Consider the following 21,330-nt stretch of genomic DNA (forward strand, 5'->3'; position numbering starts at 1 on the left):
TATAGATGTTTGCACAAACCTCTACGTCCAATAAAGCGTTGAGCCCAAAGGAAGTTTTGAGTAGATAGTCCAGTGACCGCTTCTAGATGTATCGCCTTGGTTGCTAAACATATAAACACTGCGATATATGCCTTGTATGTGTGATGCCCACGGAATCTGGATGCTTTCAAGTAAAAGGCGCCCGTGTAGTCGACGCCAGTGGCTTCAAAGGCTCGACCAGGTGGGTTGACTCGATGTAGTGGCAGATCCCCCATTAACTGTGAGGCAGGTTTTGGGCGATGTTTGAAGCTGTGATGTTGGTTGGTTGTCTTCTCTCTTCGTGATGTTGGTCAGGGGGAGGAGAGTACGTGTTCTTCGGCCACCGATTCTCATCCTCCCGCAGCCAATCGGGACCGAACCACAAGATGTCATGCCTGGCTAGTTGGTGAGGAGTTGTAGTACTAAGTTCCAAAATCTTACCAATTTCCTTTAATCCAATATAAAACGATCGATGCATCAGTCCAGAAATTAACCGACATGGGAATTCCGGTGGATGAAAACTGCGTTAGTACCCATTTAGCCAGTTGTGCAGCCAACACTGCACCAGAGAGTTCGATTCGAGGGATCGTTAGCGGCTTCGTGGGCGTGACTCGACTCCGTGCGGTCAATAGGGCTGTGCTCACTCTCCCGGATGGATATTGTATTCGGAGATAAACACAGGCTGCGTAAGCTTGCGAGGAGCCATCACAAAAGACCTGTAGTTGGTGTGACTGTGGCTCACCGGTCTGGTGACCAAGCCACCGAGGTATGTTCAACTGTTCAATGTTTGGTAAATGATGTCGGAATTCTTCACATCGGGCTTGAAGTATTGGGGGTAACGGGCCGTCCCAATCGAGAGCGGGTTCGGTCTTGTCGGATGTCTCGGGTCGCCACTGCCAGATGTCCTTTAGAATACTCTTTGCAGTAGTAGTGACAGGAACTATAAAGCCTAAGGGATCATAGAGGCGAGCGACTACTGAAAGAAAGGAACGTTTAGTAAAGGAGGCAGGAAGGTCAAATCGAACCTTGAAGCTATATAAATCCTCTTGTGGGCTCTAATAAAGTCCCAGAGTTTTAATAGTCTCCTGGAAATTTACTTCTACATGTCTCTTTTGAGCCATGTGCTGGTCAGGAATTCCGGATAAGATCTGTGGATGATTTGATGCCCATTTCCTGAGTTCCATTCCAGCCGATTTTAATGTAGCAATGAGTTGATTTCGTATTTCCAATGCTCCATGAACAGTATTGTGACCAGTTTGGACGTCGTCGACATATACTTTATTTAATAAGACTGGAGTTGCTAATGGGTAGCGATGTTGTTCGTCGTGAGCGAGTTGACGGATTACGCGTATGGCTGTATACGGTGCTGATGCCGTCCCAAAGGTGACAGTATTTAGGCTGTACTCGGCTATTTCGTTTTGATCATTCCTCCATAAGATGCGTCGAAATTGAGCATCATCCTGGTGCATGTCGATACAGCGATACATTCGTTGGATATCTGCTGCAAACACGTAACGATGTAGCCTCCATTTCATGATGACTCCTCCTAAATCGTTTTGTAGCGGTGGGCCGATGCAAAATATGTCGTTAAGGGATTTTCCGTTTGAAGTGGTACACCACCCGAACTTTGGTCGTTGTACTGTCCGCCTTAACCACGGCATGGTGTGGGAGAGTACATGATGACAAATACTGTTGACCTCTTGGAGTGATCATTTGATGCCAAGATTCTGCGGTAGTGAATTTGGAGAGTTGCTTAAGATCAAAATATTCTTTAATGGTGGAGTGATATTGTTGTTTAAGTGAGTCGTTTCTGTTTAGCCGACGTTCTAAGAGATGGAATCTATTGAGTGCTATTTGGTGAGACTTTCCGATGACTTGTTCCTTATCAAATTCAGGTTTTAACGGAAGTCGGACCAGGTATTTTCCATTGGGTTGTCGGGTGCAGGTACGCTGGAAATGATCCTCACACCATTGTTCTTCTGCTGTTAAGGTCCTCTCAGAGCTGATTTGATCGAGATCAAAGAAACCCTTTACCAGTGCATCCAGATTAGTCTGATGGCAACGAATGGTTACCACATTTACCCTTGTTTCATTGCTATGGCCAAACACGATCCAACCCAATTGAGTGAGTTGAGCAATAGGTTGATTTGAAGCTCCTTTCCGTAAATCTGGCAGCAACAAATATGGTATTAGATCTACTCCAAATAACGAGTCGATGTGGCCTGGCCTGGAAAAGGTGGGATCGGCCAAGTGTAATCCCTGAAGATGCTGACAAGTGTCCACGTTGACATTGCTTCTTGGTAAATGAGAGGTTATCGAGTTGAGGACATACGCTGGTCGCACCAAATGGTGAAATTGACGGTCCGTACATGAGCTTATGGAGAACTCTGTACTAAATCTACAGATGTTCTTTGAGTTATCACCGATCCCGGTAATCTGTGCTGTGACTTGGTGACATGGAAGTCCTAGTAACTGAGCGACACGTTCTGTGATTAACGTGCCCTCAGAGCCATGATCGATCAAGGCTCGAATAACGGCAGTTTGTCCGGTGCTGTTATTATGTAGTTGTACTAGAGCTGTGGCCAGCAAAATGGATCGAGTTGACTGCGCGGCAGTGGCCATCAGCACTGTAGTGGAATCAGAAGGATGAGCAGGATCGGAGCTCTCGCTTGCTGCGTTCTGAATAATCGGTGATGAGCTGGTATACGTCGTGGGGAAGTGAAGCAGGGTATGGTGACGCTGTCCGCATTGTAAACAATTCTTGTTACTGCCACACTGCGACAAGGGATGATGGATGCTGAGGCAATTTAGACCTTTGTATGGTTTAGCCTTTGTATGGTCAATGATTCGCTTGCGGGCAAAGCAATCCTTGGACAAAAAATCAGGACATCGCCGCAAAATGTGTTGCCCCTTACAGTTTACGCCAGAGATGGGACCGCTGGTTCCAGTCGTGGTGTGGAACGCCCTTGTAGAAGCCGGAACCCTTTTGCTTGGGATTTTGGCGTGGATAATTTGTCGATTTGTTGATCGTAGAGTTGTGCGTGGGCTGTGAAAATTTCCGGTTCTCAATGATGTTCATGCTGACGAGGCGATTGCTGAGGAAGGTTTCCAAGTCGAGGAAACTCGGAATGTCGCTGGAGTTTCCCAAGTAATGCTCCCAGGCTTGTACAGTTGTCGTAGGTAGTCTAGCGATCAAATGATGGACTATCCATTGCGTGCTAGAATGGATATTCGTTTTGAGACGATTGAACTCGTTGATGCATACGTTAGTTACGTTCAGCATATGTTTGATCTCTGATGAGCTTTCCCTTGAGATAAAGGGTTAGTCGTAGAGAGCGTTTATGTGGTGCATGAATTGTAAACGGGGGTTATCATAGCGTTTGATGATGAGATCCCATGCGATAGTGTAGGCGCCATCCGTTAGTTCCATTTGGTGTACATCTTGGTCCTGCTCTTTAGGTAGTGCTTGCTTACGGAAATGGAATCGCTGAATATTTGTCAACGCCTGGTTCTGGTGAATGAGTTGCATAAACAGATCATGGAAAGCTGGCCAATCTGTATACTTTCCGGAAAAGTTAGGTACTGGCAACTTTGGAAGTTGGACTGCCGCACCAGGGCCGAGCATTTTAGGAACAGGCGTCGCTTGTTGCTCGGCGCACGCTGGTAGCTGACTGGGGAAAAGTGTTTCGGACTCCGTAGATATTAAACAGAAAGCTGTGATAAATTCCTCTTCGAACTGGTCCGCTAAATTATCGACGAAGTAAGGGTGTGTGGGGTAGCCAGCGCTTACAAACTCTTGATGATTCTTGTTGAATTGCTGGCTTATTAAGTTGAGTTTGGAAAGGCGCAGTTGGAAATAGGGCTTGGTTTTCCGAGACGTGCTGTCCTTCTTGAAGTTTACTTGGAGTTGGTTGAGCTGATTGTGAAGATCTTTCTGGAGCGCAAACAAGCTGTCCGCGTTGCCACCCTTTGCCATTGTTTCAGACTCTGCACTGGAAGCGCTCGCTGGCTTGGGCTTGCTCATTTTGCGTATGCACTCACACTTACGTACGTATCTTCCAAAGTGAGAGAGCGACAATGGGCAAGCGTTTTCGCGACACGTGCGATGCAAAGTTTGATTCCGTTATTTTGGCTTCCTCTTTGTCAAAGAGAATAAAGGAGTTGAAAAGGAGAATAATGGTTCCGTGTTGAGATTAGGTTTCCATTAACAATTTTGATGGAAATGTTGGAGATGACCATGGATTGTGGAGTCGTGTGTGGATTGTTCTCCTCATGGGCCACCAAAAATGTTGTGACAAATGCCGTTCATGGGCGCAATGTCATAGTTGAGCACAGTTCTGCTCGGGGGTTTTGAATCCAAACGACTAGACACAGTTATGGATTGAACTTCATTTTCATTCCTTAATTTATGTTGATTAGTTTTACAATTATATTTAATGGGTCAGCTTTATCCCGCGTGGTTTTTCTCTGACCTTCTCCACTATTTCGATCGCCTTGCTTGCTCTATGATTCTTCTTATATTAATAACTTTACTAGGGGAGAGACCAGACAAGGAAAAGCTCTGCAAAGATTACAGAAATCTGGGTGAATTCTAAGCTCGCTGAAGATGGAGCGATAAATCGAAAAGATATGAAATGCTGGGATCAGCATGATATAGCTTCTATTGTGTTATTGAAACTTCTTCAGGTTTCGGAGTAGGATTGGTGGATATTGGCAATGGACATAACTTGGACAGGGATCTTATAGGTTCCAGAAACGGTTTTCAGTGAGGCGACGCGAACTAGTCCATCTTCTCCAGGATGCAACTCGATTATTCGAGCCATCTTTCATTCGTTTTGGGGGGAGCCGGTCATCCTTGAATACAACTAGATCGTCAATTTGCAGATTCGTTCGTTCTTGTCGCCATTTCGGACGTGCTTGTAGATGTGAAAGCCAATCGGCGCTTCATCGATGCCAAAATTGTCTCAGGAGCCGTTGACCGTCGACGAAGCGTGCGTTGATGGACTTGTCTGAAAGAGAAGGTTCCGGAGGTGCCAATAAAAGTCCTCCTATAAGGAAATGCCCGGGAGTAAGTGGGGACAAATCGTTTGGATCTGCTGATAAGGGGCAGAGTGGACGTGAGTTTAAACATGATTCGATTTGGGTGAACACCGTGGATAGTTCTTCATAGGTCATAGCAGTGAGTTTGAAGGAAGAGAATTGTCTGTTCCGATGAAATTGGTTCCTCCATCGCTGTATAGATGTTTGCACAAACCTCTACGTCCAATAAAGCGTTGAGCCCAAAGGAAGTGTTGAGTAGATAGTCCAGTGACCGCTTCTAGATGTATCGCCTTGGTTGCTAAACATATAAACACTGCGATATATGCCTTGTATGTGTGATGCCCACGGAATCTGGATGCTTTCAAGTAAAAGGCGCCCGTGTAGTCGACGCCAGTGGCTTCAAAGGCTCGACCAGGTGGGTTGACTCGATGTAGTGGCAGATCCCCCATTAACTGTGAGGCAGGTTTTGGGCGATGTTTGAAGCATTGGACACATTGTCGTAGAATTCTTTTTACTGCTTGTTTCCCATTGACTATCCAGAATGTGTGCCGAATGGTTGCTAAGGTGAGCTCGGTGCCTCCATGAAGAGTGTTTAGGTGCGCATTTTTGATTACGAGGTCAGTAAAATGAAGCATTTTGGGTATAATGATCGGATTTTTCTGTGCTTGGGACAGTTGTTGAGCGTTCTTCAGTCGTCCTTTGAGTCGCAGAATCCCAAAGTCGTCTAGAAACGGACAAAGAGCGCTGAGGGCACTGTGCCTGGATAGAGATTTTCGTGTCAGGACTCGGCTGATCTCTTGAGAAAAGGCTTCTTTCTGAACCATCCTTACAATTTTATGTAGAGCTTCTCGTAATTCTGGTACTCGAATCGCGCCCACATGACGAAGTTCTTGTGGGTGGCGTAAGTTATGCAGATACCTTTGGATGTAAGCCATAACAAATAACAATTTGTTATATGATGAGTAAGAGGTTATGATTGAGTCGCCAAGTGAACAAACATGTGCTGTGATGTTGGTTGGTTGTCTTCTTTCTTCGTGATGTTGGTCAGGGGGAGGAGAGTACGTGTTCTTCGGCCACCGATTCTCATCCTCCCGCAGCCAATCGGGACCGAACCACAAGATGTCATGCCTGGCTAGTTGGTGAGGAGTTGTAGTACTAAGTTGCAAAATCTTACCAATTTCCTTTAATCCAATATAAAACGATCGATGCATCAGTCCAGAAATTAACCGACATGGGAATTCCGGTGGATGAAAACTGCGTTAGTACCCATTTAGCCAGTTGTGCAGCCAACACTGCACCAGAGAGTTCGATTCGAGGGATCGTTAGCGGCTTCGTGGGCGTGACTCGACTCCGTGCGGTCAATAGGGCTGTGCTCACTCTCCCGGATGGATATTGTATTCGGAGATAAACACAGGCTGCGTAAGCTTGCGAGGAGCCATCACAAAAGACGTGTAGTTGGTGTGACTGTGGCTCACCTGTCTGGTGACCAAGCCACCGAGGTATGTTCAACTGTTCAATGTTTGGTAAATGATGTCGGAATTCTTCACATCGGGCTTGAAGTATTGGGGGTAACGGGCCGTCCCAATCGAGAGCGGGTTCGGTCTTGTCGGATGTCTCGGGTCGCCACTGCCAGATGTCCTTTAGAATACTCTTTGCAGTAGTAGTGACAGGAACTATAAAGCCTAAGGGATCATAGAGGCGAGCGACTACTGAAAGAAAGGAATATTCTTTAATGGTGTAGTGATATTGTTGTTTGAGTGAGTCGTTTCTGTTTAGCCGACGTTCTAAGAGATGGAATCTATTGAGTGCTATTTGGTGAGACTTTCCGATGACTTGTTCCTTATCAAATTCAGGTTTTAACGGAAGTCGGACCAGGTATTTTCCATTGGGTTGTCGGGTGCAGGTACGCTGGAAATGATCCTCACACCATTGTTCTTCTGCTGTTAAGGTCCTCTCAGAGCTGATTTGATCGAGATCAAAGAAACCCTTTACCAGTGCATCCAGATTAGTCTGATGGCAACGAATGGTTACCACATTTACCCTTGTTTCATTGCTATGGCCAAACACGATCCAACCCAATTGAGTGAGTTGAGCAATAGGTTGATTTGAAGCTCCTTTCCGTAAATCTGGCAGCAACAAATATGGTATTAGATCTACTCCAAATAACGAGTCGATGTGGCCTGGCCTGGAAAAGGTGGGATCGGCCAAGTGTAATCCCTGAAGATGCTGACAAGTGTCCACGTTGACATTGCTTCTTGGTAAATGAGAGGTTATCGAGTTGAGGACATACGCTGGTCGCACCAAATGGTGAAATTGAGGGTCCGTACATGAGCTTATGGAGAACTCTGTACTAAATCTACAGATGTTCTTTGAGTTATCACCGATCCCGGTAATCTGTGCTGTGACTCGGTGACATGGAAGTCCCAGTAACTGAGCGACACGTTCTGTGATTAACGTGCCCTCAGAGCCATGATCGATCAAGGCTCGAATAACGGCAGTTTGTCCGGTGCTGTTATTATGTAGTTGTACTAGAGCTGTGGCCAGCAAAATGGATCGAGTTGACTGCGCGGCAGTGGCCATCAGCACTGTAGTGGAATCAGAAGGATGAGCAGGATCGGAGCTCTCGCTTGCTGCGTTCTGAATAATCGGTGATGAGCTGGTATACGTCGTGGGGAAGTGAAGCAGGGTATGGTGACGCTGTCCGCATTGTAAACAATTCTTGTTACTGCCACACTGCGACAAGGGATGATGGATGCTGAGGCAATTTAGACCTTTGTATGGTTTAGCCTTTGTATGGTCAATGATTCGCTTGCGGGCAAAGCAATCCTTGGACAAAAAATCAGGACATCGCCGCAAAATGTGTTGCCCCTTACAGTTTACGCCAGAGATGGGACCGCTGGTTCCAGTCGTGGTGTGGAACGCCCTTGTAGAAGCCGGAACCCTTTTGCTTGGGATTTTGGCGTGGATAATTTGTCGATTTGTTGATCGTAGAGTTGTGCGTGGGCTGTGAAAATTTCCGGTTCTCAATGATGTTCATGCTGACGAGGCGATTGCTGAGGAAGGTTTCCAAGTCGAGGAAACTCGGAATGTCGCTGGAGTTTCCCAAGTAATGCTCCCAGGCTTGTACAGTTGTCGTAGGTAGTCTAGCGATCAAATGATGGACTATCCATTGCGTGCTAGAATGGATATTCGTTTTGAGACGATTGAACTCGTTGATGCATACGTTAGTTACGTTCAGCATATGTTTGATCTCTGATGAGCTTTCCCTTGAGATAAAGGGTTAGTCGTAGAGAGCGTTTATGTGGTGCATGAATTGTAAACGGGGGTTATCATAGCGTTTGATGATGAGATCCCATGCGATAGTGTAGGCGCCATCCGTTAGTTCCATTTGGTGTACATCTTGGTCCTGCTCTTTAGGTAGTGCTTGCTTACGGAAATGGAATCGCTGAATATTTGTCAACGCCTGGTTCTGGTGAATGAGTTGCATAAACAGATCATGGAAAGCTGGCCAATCTGTATACTTTCCGGAAAAGTTAGGTACTGGCAACTTTGGAAGTTGGACTGCCGCACCAGGGCCGAGCATTTTAGGAACAGGCGTCGCTTGTTGCTCGGCGCACGCTGGTAGCTGAATGGGGAAAAGTGTTTCGGACTCCGTAGATATTAAACAGAAAGCTGTGATAAATTCCTCTTCGAACTGGTCCGCTAAATTATCGACGAAGTAAGGGTGTGTGGGGTAGCCAGCGCTTACAAACTCTTGATGATTCTTGTTGAATTGCTGGCTTATTAAGTTGAGTTTGGAAAGGCGCAGTTGGAAATAGGGCTTGGTTTTCCGAGACGTGCTGTCCTTCTTGAAGTTTACTTGGAGTTGGTTGAGCTGATTGTGAAGATCTTTCTGGAGCGCAAACAAGCTGTCCGCGTTGCCACCCTTTGCCATTGTTTCAGACTCTGCACTGGAAGCGCTCGCTGGCTTGGGCTTGCTCATTTTGCGTATGCACTCACACTTACGTACGTATCTTCCAAAGTGAGAGAGCGACAATGGGCAAGCGTTTTCGCGACACGTGCGATGCAAAGTTTGATTCCGTTATTTTGGCTTCCTCTTTGTCAAAGAGAATAAAGGAGTTGAAAAGGAGAATAATGGTTCCGTGTTGAGATTAGGTTTCCATTAACAATTTTGATGGAAATGTTGGAGATGACCATGGATTGTGGAGTCGTGTGTGGATTGTTCTCCTCATGGGCCACCAAAAATGTTGTGACAAATGCCGTTCATGGGCGCAATGTCATAGTTGAGCACAGTTCTGCTCGGGGGTTTTGAATCCAAACGACTAGACACAGTTATGGATTGAACTTCATTTTCATTCCTTAATTTATGTTGATTAGTTTTACAATTATATTTAATGGGTCAGCTTTATCCCGCGTGGTTTTTCTCTGACCTTCTCCACTATTTCGATCGCCTTGCTTGCTCTATGATTCTTCTTATATTAATAACTTTACTAGGGGAGAGACCAGACAAGGAAAAGCTCTGCAAAGATTACAGAAATCTGGGTGAATTCTAAGCTCGCTGAAGATGGAGCGATAAATCGAAAAGATATGAAATGCTGGGATCAGCATGATATAGCTTCTATTGTGTTATTGAAACTTCTTCAGGTTTCGGAGTAGGATTGGTGGATATTGGCAATGGACATAACTTGGACAGGGATCTTATAGGTTCCAGAAACGGTTTTCAGTGAGGCGACGCGAACTAGTCCATCTTCTCCAGGATGTAACTCGATTATTCGAGCCATCTTTCATTCGTTTTGGGGGGAGCCGGTCATCCTTGAATACAACTAGATCGTCAATTTGCAGATTCGTTCGTTCTTGTCGCCATTTCGGACGTGCTTGTAGATGTGAAAGCCAATCGGCGCTTCATCGATGCCAAAATTGTCTCAGGAGCCGTTGACCGTCGACGAAGCGTGCGTTGATGGACTTGTCTGAAAGAGAAGGTTCCGGAGGTGCCAATAAAAGTCCTCCTATAAGGAAATGCCCGGGAGTAAGTGGGGACAAATCGTTTGGATCTGCTGATAAGGGGCAGAGTGGACGTGAGTTTAAACATGATTCGATTTGGGTGAACACCGTGGATAGTTCTTCATAGGTCATAGCAGTGAGTTTGAAGGAAGAGAATTGTCTGTTCCGATGAAATTGGTTCCTCCATCGCTGTATAGATGTTTGCACAAACCTCTACGTCCAATAAAGCGTTGAGCCCAAAGGAAGTGTTGAGTAGATAGTCCAGTGACCGCTTCTAGATGTATCGCCTTGGTTGCTAAACATATAAACACTGCGATATATGCCTTGTATGTGTGATGCCCACGGAATCTGGATGCTTTCAAGTAAAAGGCGCCCGTGTAGTCGACGCCAGTGGCTTCAAAGGCTCGACCAGGTGGGTTGACTCGATGTAGTGGCAGATCCCCCATTAACTGTGAGGCAGGTTTTGGGCGATGTTTGAAGCATTGGACACATTGTCGTAGAATTCTTTTTACTGCTTGTTTCCCATTGACTATCCAGAATGTGTGCCGAATGGTTGCTAAGGTGAGCTCGGTGCCTCCATGAAGAGTGTTTAGGTGCGCATTTTTGATTACGAGGTCAGTAAAATGAAGCATTTTGGGTATAATGATCGGATTTTTTCTGTGCTTGGGACAGTTGTTGAGCGTTCTTCAGTCGTCCTTTGAGTCGCAGAATCCCAAAGTCGTCTAGAAACGGACAAAGAGCGCTGAGGGCACTGTGCCTGGATAGAGATTTTCGTGTCAGGACTCGGCTGATCTCTTGAGAAAAGGCTTCTTTCTGAACCATCCTTACAATTTTATGTAGAGCTTCTCGTAATTCTGGTACTCGAATCGCGCCCACATGACGAAGTTCTTGTGGGTGGCGTAAGTTATGCAGATACCTTTGGATGTAAGCCATAACAAATAACAATTTGTTATATGATGAGTAAGAGGTTATGATTGAGTCGCCAAGTGAACAAACATGTGCTGTGATGTTGGTTGGTTGTCTTCTTTCTTCGTGATGTTGGTCAGGGGGAGGAGAGTACGTGTTCTTCGGCCACCGATTCTCATCCTCCCGCAGCCAATCGGGACCGAACCACAAGATGTCATGCCTGGCTAGTTGGTGAGGAGTTGTAGTACTAAGTTGCAAAATCTTACCAATTTCCTTTAATCCAATATAAAACGATCGATGCATCAGTCCAGAAATTAACCGACATGGGAATTCCGGTGGATGAAAACTGCGTTAGTACCCATTTAGCCAGTTGTGCAGCCAACACTGCACCAGAGAGTTCGATTCGAGGGATCGTTAGCGGCTTCGTGGGCGTGACTCGACTCCGTGCGGTCAATAGGGCTGTGCTCACTCTCCCGGATGGATATTGTATTCGGAGATAAACACAGGCTGCGTAAGCTTGCGAGGAGCCATCACAAAAGACGTGTAGTTGGTGTGACTGTGGCTCACCTGTCTGGTGACCAAGCCACCGAGGTATGTTCAACTGTTCAATGTTTGGTAAATGATGTCGGAATTCTTCACATCGGGCTTGAAGTATTGGGGGTAACGGGCCGTCCCAATCGAGAGCGGGTTCGGTCTTGTCGGATGTCTCGGGTCGCCACTGCCAGATGTCCTTTAGAATACTCTTTGCAGTAGTAGTGACAGGAACTATAAAGCCTAAGGGATCATAGAGGCGAGCGACTACTGAAAGAAAGGAATATTCTTTAATGGTGTAGTGATATTGTTGTTTGAGTGAGTCGTTTCTGTTTAGCCGACGTTCTAAGAGATGGAATCTATTGAGTGCTATTTGGTGAGACTTTCCGATGACTTGTCCTTATCAAATTCAGGTTTTAACGGAAGTCGGACCAGGTATTTTCCATTGGGTTGTCGGGTGCAGGTACGCTGGAAATGATCCTCACACCATTGTTCTTCTGCTGTTAAGGTCCTCTCAGAGCTGATTTGATCGAGATCAAAGAAACCCTTTACCAGTGCATCCAGATTAGTCTGATGGCAACGAATGGTTACCACATTTACCCTTGTTTCATTGCTATGGCCAAACACGATCCAACCCAATTGAGTGAGTTGAGCAATAGGTTGATTTGAAGCTCCTTTCCGTAAATCTGGCAGCAACAAATATGGTATTAGATCTACTCCAAATAACGAGTCGATGTGGCCTGGCCTGGAAAAGGTGGGATCGGCCAAGTGTAATCCCTGAAGATGCTGACAAGTGTCCACGTTGACATTGCTTCTTGGTAAATGAGAGGTTATCGAGTTGAGGACATACGCTGGTCGCACCAAATGGTGAAATTGAGGGTCCGTACATGAGCTTATGGAGAACTCTGTACTAAATCTACAGATGTTCTTTGAGTTATCACCGATCCCGGTAATCTGTGCTGTGACTCGGTGACATGGAAGTCCCAGTAACTGAGCGACACGTTCTGTGATTAACGTGCCCTCAGAGCCATGATCGATCAAGGCTCGAATAACGGCAGTTTGTCCGGTGCTGTTATTATGTAGTTGTACTAGAGCTGTGGCCAGCAAAATGGATCGAGTTGACTGCGCGGCAGTGGCCATCAGCACTGTAGTGGAATCAGAAGGATGAGCAGGATCGGAGCTCTCGCTTGCTGCGTTCTGAATAATCGGTGATGAGCTGGTATACGTCGTGGGGAAGTGAAGCAGGGTATGGTGACGCTGTCCGCATTGTAAACAATTCTTGTTACTGCCACACTGCGACAAGGGATGATGGATGCTGAGGCAATTTAGACATGCCTTTGTATGGTCAATGATTCGCTTGGGGGCAAAGCAATCCTTGGACAAAAAATCAGGACATCGCCGCAAAATGTGTTGCCCCTTACAGTTTACGCCAGAGATGGGACCGCTGGTTCCAGTCGTGGTGTGGAACGCCCTTGTAGAAGCCGGAACCCTTTTGCTTGGGATTTTGGCGTGGATAATTTGTCGATTTGTTGATCGTAGAGTTGTGCGTGGGCTGTGAAAATTTCCGGTTCTCAATGATGTTCATGCTGACGAGGCGATTGCTGAGGAAGGTTTCCAAGTCGAGGAAACTCGGAATGTCGCTGGAGTTTCCCAAGTAATGCTCCCAGGCTTGTACAGTTGTCGTAGGTAGTCTAGCGATCAAATGATGGACTATCCATTGCGTGCTAGAATGGATATTCGTTTTGAGACGATTGAACTCGTTGATGCATACGTTAGTTACGTTCAGCATATGTTTGATCTCTGATGAGCTTTCCCTTGAGATAAAGGGTAAGTCGTAGAGAGCGTTTATGTGGTGCATGAATTGTAAACGGGGGTTATCATAGCGTTTGATGATGAGATCCCATGCGATAGTGTAGGCGCCATCCGTTAGTTCCATTTGGTGTACATCTTGGTCCTGCTCTTTAGGTAGTGCTTGCTTACGGAAATGGAATCGCTGAATATTTGTCAACGCCTGGTTCTGGTGAATGAGTTGCATAAACAGATCATGGAAAGCTGGCCAATCTGTATACTTTCCGGAAAAGTTAGGTACTGGCAACTTTGGAAGTTGGACTGCCGCACCAGGGCCGAGCATTTTAGGAACAGGCGTCGCTTGTTGCTCGGCGCACGCTGGTAGCTGACTGGGGAAAAGTGTTTCGGACTCCGTAGATATTAAACAGAAAGCTGTGATAAATTCCTCTTCGAACTGGTCCGCTAAATTATCGACGAAGTAAGGGTGTGTGGGGTAGCCAGCGCTTACAAACTCTTGATGATTCTTGTTGAATTGCTGGCTTATTAAGTTGAGTTTGGAAAGGCGCAGTTGGAAATAGGGCTTGGTTTTCCGAGACGTGCTGTCCTTCTTGAAGTTTACTTGGAGTTGGTTGAGCTGATTGTGAAGATCTTTCTGGAGCGCAAACAAGCTGTCCGCGTTGCCACCCTTTGCCATTTTTTCAGACTCTGCACTGGAAGTGCTCGCTGGCTTGGGCTTGCTCATTTTGCGTATGCACTCACACTTACGTACGTATCTTCCAAAGTGAGAGAGCGACAATGGGCAAGCGTTTTCGCGACACGTGCGATGCAAAGTTTGATTCCGTTATTTTGGCTTCCTCTTTGTCAAAGAGAATAAAGGAGTTGAAAAGGAGAATAATGGTTCCGTGTTGAGATTAGGTTTCCATTAACAATTTTGATGGAAATGTTGGAGATGACCATGGATTGTGGAGTCGTGTGTGGATTGTTCTCCTCATGGGCCACCAAAAATGTTGTGACAAATGCCGTTCATGGGCGCAATGTCATAGTTGAGCACAGTTCTGCTCGGGGGTTTTGAATCCAAACGACTAGACACAGTTATGGATTGAACTTCATTTTCATTCCTTAATTTATGTTGATTAGTTTTACAATTATATTTAATGGGTCAGCTTTATCCCGCGTGGTTTTTCTCGGACCTTCTCCACTATTTCGATCGCCTTGCTTGCTCTATGATTCTTCTTATTTTAAATAACTTTACTAGGGGAGAGACCAAACAAGGAAAAGCTCTGCAAAGATTACAGAAATCTGGGTGGATTCTAAGCTCGGTGAAGAAGGAGCGATAAATCGAAAAGATAAATAACGCCCGTACAACATCATAAGAGCCGGAGTTCCTCAAGGCAGCGTGCTTGGACCAACACTCTACCTTATCTACACTGCGGACATCCCAACGAGCAGGAATCTAACCACATCCACTTTTGCAGATGACACAGCGATCCTAAGCCGCGCGAGATGCCCCAAGCAAGCAACGGCACAACTTGCTATACACCTGGTGGCAGTGGAGAAATGGCTATCTGACTGGCGAATCAAAGTTAACGAACAAAAATGCAAACACGTAACGTTCACTCTTAACAGGCAAGACTGCCCTCCACTTATTCTTAACAACACAGTGGTTTCGATAGCAAATGTAGGAACATATCTTGGCGTACACCTCGATAGACGGCTTACCTGGCGCAGCCACATTGAAGCCAAAAGAACGCATTTAAAGCTCAAAGCCAACAGCCTCCACTGGCTTATCAATAGCCGCTCGCCCCTTAGCTTGGACTACGAGGTACTCCTATATAACACCGTCTTGAAACCAATCTGGATGTACGGCTCCCAGTTGTGGGGAAATGCCAGTAACAGCAGTGTGGATATAATGCAACGAACTTAATCAAAAATTCTCAGAACCATCACCGGGGCCCCGTGGTACGTTCGGAATGAAAACATTCACAGGGACCTTCACATACCACTCGTCAGAGAAGAGATAGCACAAATCAAAACAAAGTACTACAACAGGCTATCAGTACATCCAAATCATCTCGCGAGAGCCCTCACGCGAGTTTCCAGCAGTTCTCGTCTTCGCCGCAACGACCTCCCAATCCAGCACAGGCACAGCTTAGACACTGCTCGCTTGGTAATTCCAGATGATGTTTTAATCACCGCCTCTCAAAAGACCAGGAATTAATTCCATTATTCTCGCCATTTCATCGAAGGTAGGTTCTCGTTCTTTACTAGCACCACATCGTTCATGGCCAAGGCAGGACCTGAGGCACGCCAAGAATTGCAGATCCAACAGCTCTGTAAAAATGGTGCTTGGCGGTTTTAATAGCCGCTTCCCACAGACCACCGAAATCCGGAGATCGAGGAGGAATAAAATGCCATTCGATTGACTCCATAGAGCAAAACTCCAGCAGTGACCGTTGATGCTCATCGCTTAAAAATAGTCGGAGGAGCTCCTTTAGCTCGTTTTTGGCTCCCACAAAGTTGGTTGCGTTGTCAGACCAAATGTGTTGAGGACTTCGGCGGGTGCATATAAACCGCTTCAATGCCTGTAAAACAGAAATTGTGGACAGATCCCTTACAAGCTCCAGGTGGACGGCTTTGGTAGCAAAACAAATGGAAACATTTTACTGGAGCCCTTCCGGCTTATAATAAAAAGGCCCATAAAAATCCACACCAGTGACTCCTGGGACTCCAAAAACCGGGGCAGCTAACTATTTGCTCCGGGAGATCAGCCATAATGTGCTCTAACAACCGAGGCTTAGTCCGGAAGCACCGGATGCATTTGTGATTTGCCTTCGTTACCGTTTTTCTCCCCCAATTGGCCAATATTGGGACCGAATGATTGAGAACAGCGCGCGTGGTCCCGTATGTAAATTCAGCTCATAAAAGTCAACAATTATAGCCAGCGTAACTGGATGGCTTCTAGGAAGTATAATTGGATGCTGACTATCAAAATCTAATGACGAATTTTTTAGCCGACCGTCTACGTGCAACAACCCAAATTTATCCAAGAAGGGAGAGGATAAGGCAAGGGCCCTGGATACCGCTATCTCCTTTCCATTTTGTAGAGCCTTATGTCCTCCTAAAAATGCACACGCTGCACTAGTCCGATATATCTAGTCGGATAGACAGGATATCTGCTCTGCTGGGTTCAAGGAAGTGGGAACATACCGCCACTCCATTTCTCTAGTTAGCTTCTGAATGGTCGAAACTCATTTAGCGACGAAAACATTAAACCGAGAGGGTTCTTCGCGAATCCAAGACAGAGCCACAGCAGAATCGCACCCGCAAAAATACCTTCCAAAGTCGAGCCAACAACCCGGCCCCCGATAACTCCAGCTTCGGTACAGTCTTTAAAGGATCAACTCGGGACTTCAAGCAGAGTAAATAGCTTGCAGATCTTGTGCCCTTGGATACGACATAGACGCAAGCCCCATACTCCTCTATGCTGACGTCACAGAATCGATGGATCTCCACCTCGGATTTCGATGTTAACGCCCATCTAGGGAATCCGGCGCGCTGCGCACTAACAAAGCTGCTACAAATCATATTGCAGTCGCAGTGAAGAGCTTGAGGAAGACTTTCATCCCAGGATAACTTCTCACAGAACAGCTTCTGAAGAAAGATCTTCGCCTTTGCAATTACAGGACCGACAAGGCATAAAAGGTCATAAAACCGAGTGGCTGAAGAAAGAACGATGCGCCTAGTGGGCTTTAAGGGGCTTGAATCCCTTCAAACGATAAAGCAAGTGATCAGTTGCAGGATCCCAGGCAACACCCAGAGTATTTGTGAAATTGCTACCATAATCGAACCTTAGGAAAGACTCCCGATCTTCTTCAGGCACCTTATCGAGCACGTCAGCAACATTGGAGCACCACTTCCGAAATTGGCATAATCGTGGAACGTCTATATGTATGAAACTATGTGCGAGCGAATGCACTTGCGTTGTGAAACGTATGTTTATATGAAGTTTATGCGCAGGCAAATGCACTTGCGTTGTGGAACGTAAATATGTATGTGTGCTTGCGAATTCTTCATGTCATGCTTTGGATGCCGAATCAATTGAAGCCGAGCGGCCGAACGGGAGTCGACTTGCGACCAACAATGCCTCACTTATTAATTAATTATTTAAATTAAAAACTAGCTGCTTGACCCGACAGATACATCGTCTCCAGTATCCACTAGGCACGCTAATTCGACGTCGTTGATGATGACCTTCTTCATCCGTCTTTCGCTGCGCACAACTTGGACACCAGCAGCTGACGCAGGACAATTTCTAGACATGTGTCCCTCTTTGTTGCAACTGAAGCATTTTGTGGAAGCTTTGCAATCCTTGCGAAGATGATCAGCTGATCCACAATTAAAACAGTGGCTCTTTCGGTCGTTGAACTTGTGCTGTTTCTTCTGATTCGGCGTCCATTTTCCATGGTTTGTCTGGAACGGATTGAAGCTCTTTTCGTTGACGCGTTCAAATAAGTCACATTGCTCCTGCAGCTCTTTGAAAGACTTGCAATTGTAAAGGGGGTATTTAAAGTCACTTCTCAAGTTCAGGCCGTCTACTATGTAGCGGATTACAGAACTTGCATCTATGCTGCCAAGTTCTGCAATCTTTGTCATATGTAGAAGATATTCGTGAAACGATTCCTGCTTGCGTTTCTTGCGATCACAAAGCTGCTCATAAAGATCCGCACTGCACACGTACATACATCTGCCCTAAGTTGAAATCGTAAGCTTCAGCATTCAGCTCGAAATTGTTAAACCAATTCATGACCGGCATGGATTCTCCGACAAACTCCAGAATTATTTTCGCCAAATTTTCCTTTATAACTGAGCGACTGCTATTTCGTTCATCTGCTCCCATTTTTAATTTAATTCGTTCATCTGCTCCCATTTTTAATGCCATAAGCTGAACATGATCCTGCAGTGTTTTTGTGTTCTCGGCGATCGAACAGCTTGCAATTGCCTCACCTGTGACATTTGTTCCTCCACTCGATTTCACGCGATTCTGTACGTTGCTTTGTGTTTTAGTCGCATTTTTTCCTCCACTTGCTTCGACAAGACTCTGCACGTAGCTCTTTTTCTCACTCATATTTTTTTCTCCACTTTCTTCGACGTTTCTTTCCGGCTTACTCATTTTCCGATTTTTCTCTGCTGCGCCAACTAACCTTGTGGTAGTATGGCTGTTTCCCTTTTGCAATCGGTATTCTAGAAGCCTCCTGGTGTCTGGCCTTTTTACTCATTTGCTATCATTCCTTTTTGTAATCCAACTTCTTCACTTTTTAAGACTTTTCGGGACGGCGCCACTTTGTAACTCTTCGGGACGGCGTTCCTTTGTAATTTTCAAGTTAAGAAGAGCCACCAAATGTGAGGAGAGTTGTTAACTCTACTCAGTTTTATTATATATAGTTATAGTATTTGTTATGTGTATTGAATATTGCAAGTTCTGGTTTCTTATATTTTTAAAACTAGGTTCTTCTTGTCTGCTGCTGCTTTTCGTCGTCCTTTTCTGCTTATACTCTTCTCCTCTACTTCTGTTTTGCCAGTTGCCATCCTGCTGACATTTATACTGCTGCCATACCAGCTGATATTTATATTGCTGCCAACTGCTGATTTTCATACTGTTGCCACACTGCTGATTTTCATACTGCTGCCATACTGGTGAGTTTTTTATACTTCTACTTTCCTACTGGTATACTGCTGCTGTTGTACACATATTTCACTGTCATACATACATAACTTTATTAATAGTGAGGTAGATAGCCAGCATTTACTAATCAACTTATATTTCAACGTTCCTAATAGAAAAACTAGAAACTTAAGTGCCTTCTAGAAAACAAGACTACCTTCTTAGGGTCTTATGTTCGAACAACAATACTTGGAAAAACTTCGGAGCTAAAGATTTCCGGATTTAACCGGATTTAAGTTTCTGTAAATGCTATTATATGGGATGCAAAGAAAGAACTATCAGAATATAGCTTGGGGAGTTTGCTACGTAGCCCCCTAGTATTCTGATAGGTAAGAGTTAGTGAGGAAACTAGTTTTTTGGGTTAGTGGCCAAAGAAGAGGTGGAGGGTTGGTCAGTGGATTCGATATTGGGAAGTCTCACTCCCACTGGTTTATTAACTTTTTTCTTCACGGAACTAGGCTGATGTTCTAGGACGAAAAGATTCTCTGGCCAAAAACTGGGAGAACAAATCGTCTTGAACATCAGCGCGGGCACACGAATCTTGAAAGAAGACGTGCGCCTTGTATAATTTTATTTAAATTTTTGTATGTCCTCCACCTTTATATCGGCTCTAGTTTTGGCTTTGATATAAGCCAAGATATCAGTTTCAGAAGTATCAGGGGCAAGCCGAGAAACAAATATATGTTTCGATGGAGGAATCTCCTGTAAGGGTTTTGGGGTCGCAGGTACGAGAACTTCAGCATCAGTCGGTGTCGGTGGTCCGGACTGTGGAATACCCTTTTGGGTGACTCTAATGGGGGTTTCGTTCCCTAGGACCTGTGGCATCACTTGAAGGGATGCCATGGCGGACATATCGGACAATTGCTCATTATCCCTGAGAAATTCTGACGAATTTTTCTCAGTTCTAGCCCTTGGGGTGGCCAGAGATATAAGCGGCTGCATTAATGTCGGCTGAGCAGGCTGAGGCGGATCAGAAACAGCGGATTTCTTACGCTTAGGGGACTCATTTAGCAGCTGAAGGCCACTAAACTGAGTGTCAAGCGCACAGAGCTGTTCATTGATTTTACGAAAACCAGTGATCAGCTCTTTAAATCCATTTTTGGTCTGTCTCATGAACGACCTCATTTCGCCTTGCACAGCACGACAATTTTCACGACAAGAATGTATCCCAGACCTACGGGAAATGGCATCCGAAACTGATGCAGTGAAACCGGCACACTTGGCATGTACGGCGTTCTCACATAGCCAGCAATGGATGGCAGGGTGGGATGAGGAAATTGTCTTGTTACAAGACTTAATGGCACAGACAAGTTTAAATTCCATTTTTTTTTTATTTAATAAAACAAAAATTAATATTTAAAAAGTTAAAAAACACATAATCTTGAACCACTGTGCCAAATAGGAAGCCGAAGCGAGAGCTTTGAATAGTGCAAAAGAGAAATGCAGAAATAGTGAGAAATAGAGCTGAGCAATGCTTGGAATAGAATTTAGACAAATTATAAATTCGTCTCCAAATATATCACAGCACTCGCGAAGCGATACGGTTTAGGCTTAAAGATTGTTAAGATTCACAAGATTTAATTCACAAGTATGTAAACACCGGTTTACCAATATTTGTCATAAACGCAGTGCGCACAAAAAAACACGACCGTTCGCTTAATAGAAAGAGAGGGAAGTCTTAAAAACATATATTTTAAATTTCCTAAGCAATTCCTCGAAGCTTTGTGATGAATGCAGGAATGCTATCTGAAAGACCCCGAAAAAAAAGAAGGTTGAAGCTACGTACGCATAATATTGATGGCGAATGTATCCGATCTAATAAATTCCATAGGTACACGCCGACTATATCCTAAAGCAGCCACTTAACTAAAAAATTGTTCGTGTTTTTAAAGACAAAAGCTTCGGACTTTTTTAAAAGTTTTATTTTAAAAAATTTGTTTTATAATAAAATTATCATAAGGATCCGATTTTTGCGATATACTTATAATATGAGAGTATGAACTTCGTCTCTGATATGAACTTCATCTCCGTCCAAAGTTAGTTTTTTTCTTAAATGTTTTTAATACATGAAAGTTTGCTTTCTTCTTTCATGTTTTTAATATAAAATTTAATATAATTTTCAGAACCCATTGACGACATTAAAAAAAATTGCCAGTGATGCAGATTTTAAGAACTCAGAAGACGAATACTTTGCGCCAGTAAAAATAAAACGTCGTTCTAGTTAGAATATGAAAACAACATTTTTATTTGTAAATGTTGTATTCTTTTTATACGATATTTAAATTTATTTTAAGCACAATTCAAGTTAATATTATTTTCACAGT

The 21,330-nt window shown here is 44.8% G+C and overlaps 3 protein-coding genes and 1 pseudogene across 3 annotated transcripts; 1 reads left to right on the forward strand and 3 right to left on the reverse strand.

The window, feature by feature from the left end:
- Nucleotides 1-1,073: 1,073 nt before the first annotated feature.
- On the reverse strand, nucleotides 1,074-1,487 carry LOC138926584 (uncharacterized). Its single transcript, XM_070281241.1, has one exon. It carries the CDS (start codon nucleotides 1,485-1,487, stop codon nucleotides 1,074-1,076), a length of 414 nt encoding a protein of 137 aa, XP_070137342.1.
- Nucleotides 1,488-1,605: 118 nt separating this feature from the next.
- LOC122321442 (uncharacterized) lies at nucleotides 1,606-3,301 on the reverse strand. The gene is made up of 2 exons (XM_043211371.2): nucleotides 2,934-3,301; nucleotides 1,606-2,815 (listed from the first exon to the last, which is right to left on the reverse strand). Exons 1-2 carry the CDS (start codon nucleotides 3,299-3,301, stop codon nucleotides 1,606-1,608), a joined length of 1,578 nt encoding a protein of 525 aa, XP_043067306.2.
- Nucleotides 3,302-11,865: 8,564 nt separating this feature from the next.
- On the reverse strand, nucleotides 11,866-14,026 carry LOC122321441 (uncharacterized). The gene is made up of 2 exons (XM_043211370.1): nucleotides 12,918-14,026; nucleotides 11,866-12,811 (listed from the first exon to the last, which is right to left on the reverse strand). Exons 1-2 carry the CDS (start codon nucleotides 14,024-14,026, stop codon nucleotides 11,866-11,868), a joined length of 2,055 nt encoding a protein of 684 aa, XP_043067305.1.
- Nucleotides 14,027-18,860: 4,834 nt separating this feature from the next.
- Nucleotides 18,861-21,330, forward strand: part of LOC108125308 (uncharacterized) — a 162,351-nt pseudogene continuing 159,881 nt past the window's right edge.

This window comes from Drosophila bipectinata, chromosome XL (genome assembly GCF_030179905.1).
Source record: "Drosophila bipectinata strain 14024-0381.07 chromosome XL, DbipHiC1v2, whole genome shotgun sequence".
Lineage (NCBI taxonomy): Eukaryota > Metazoa > Arthropoda > Insecta > Diptera > Drosophilidae > Drosophila > Drosophila bipectinata.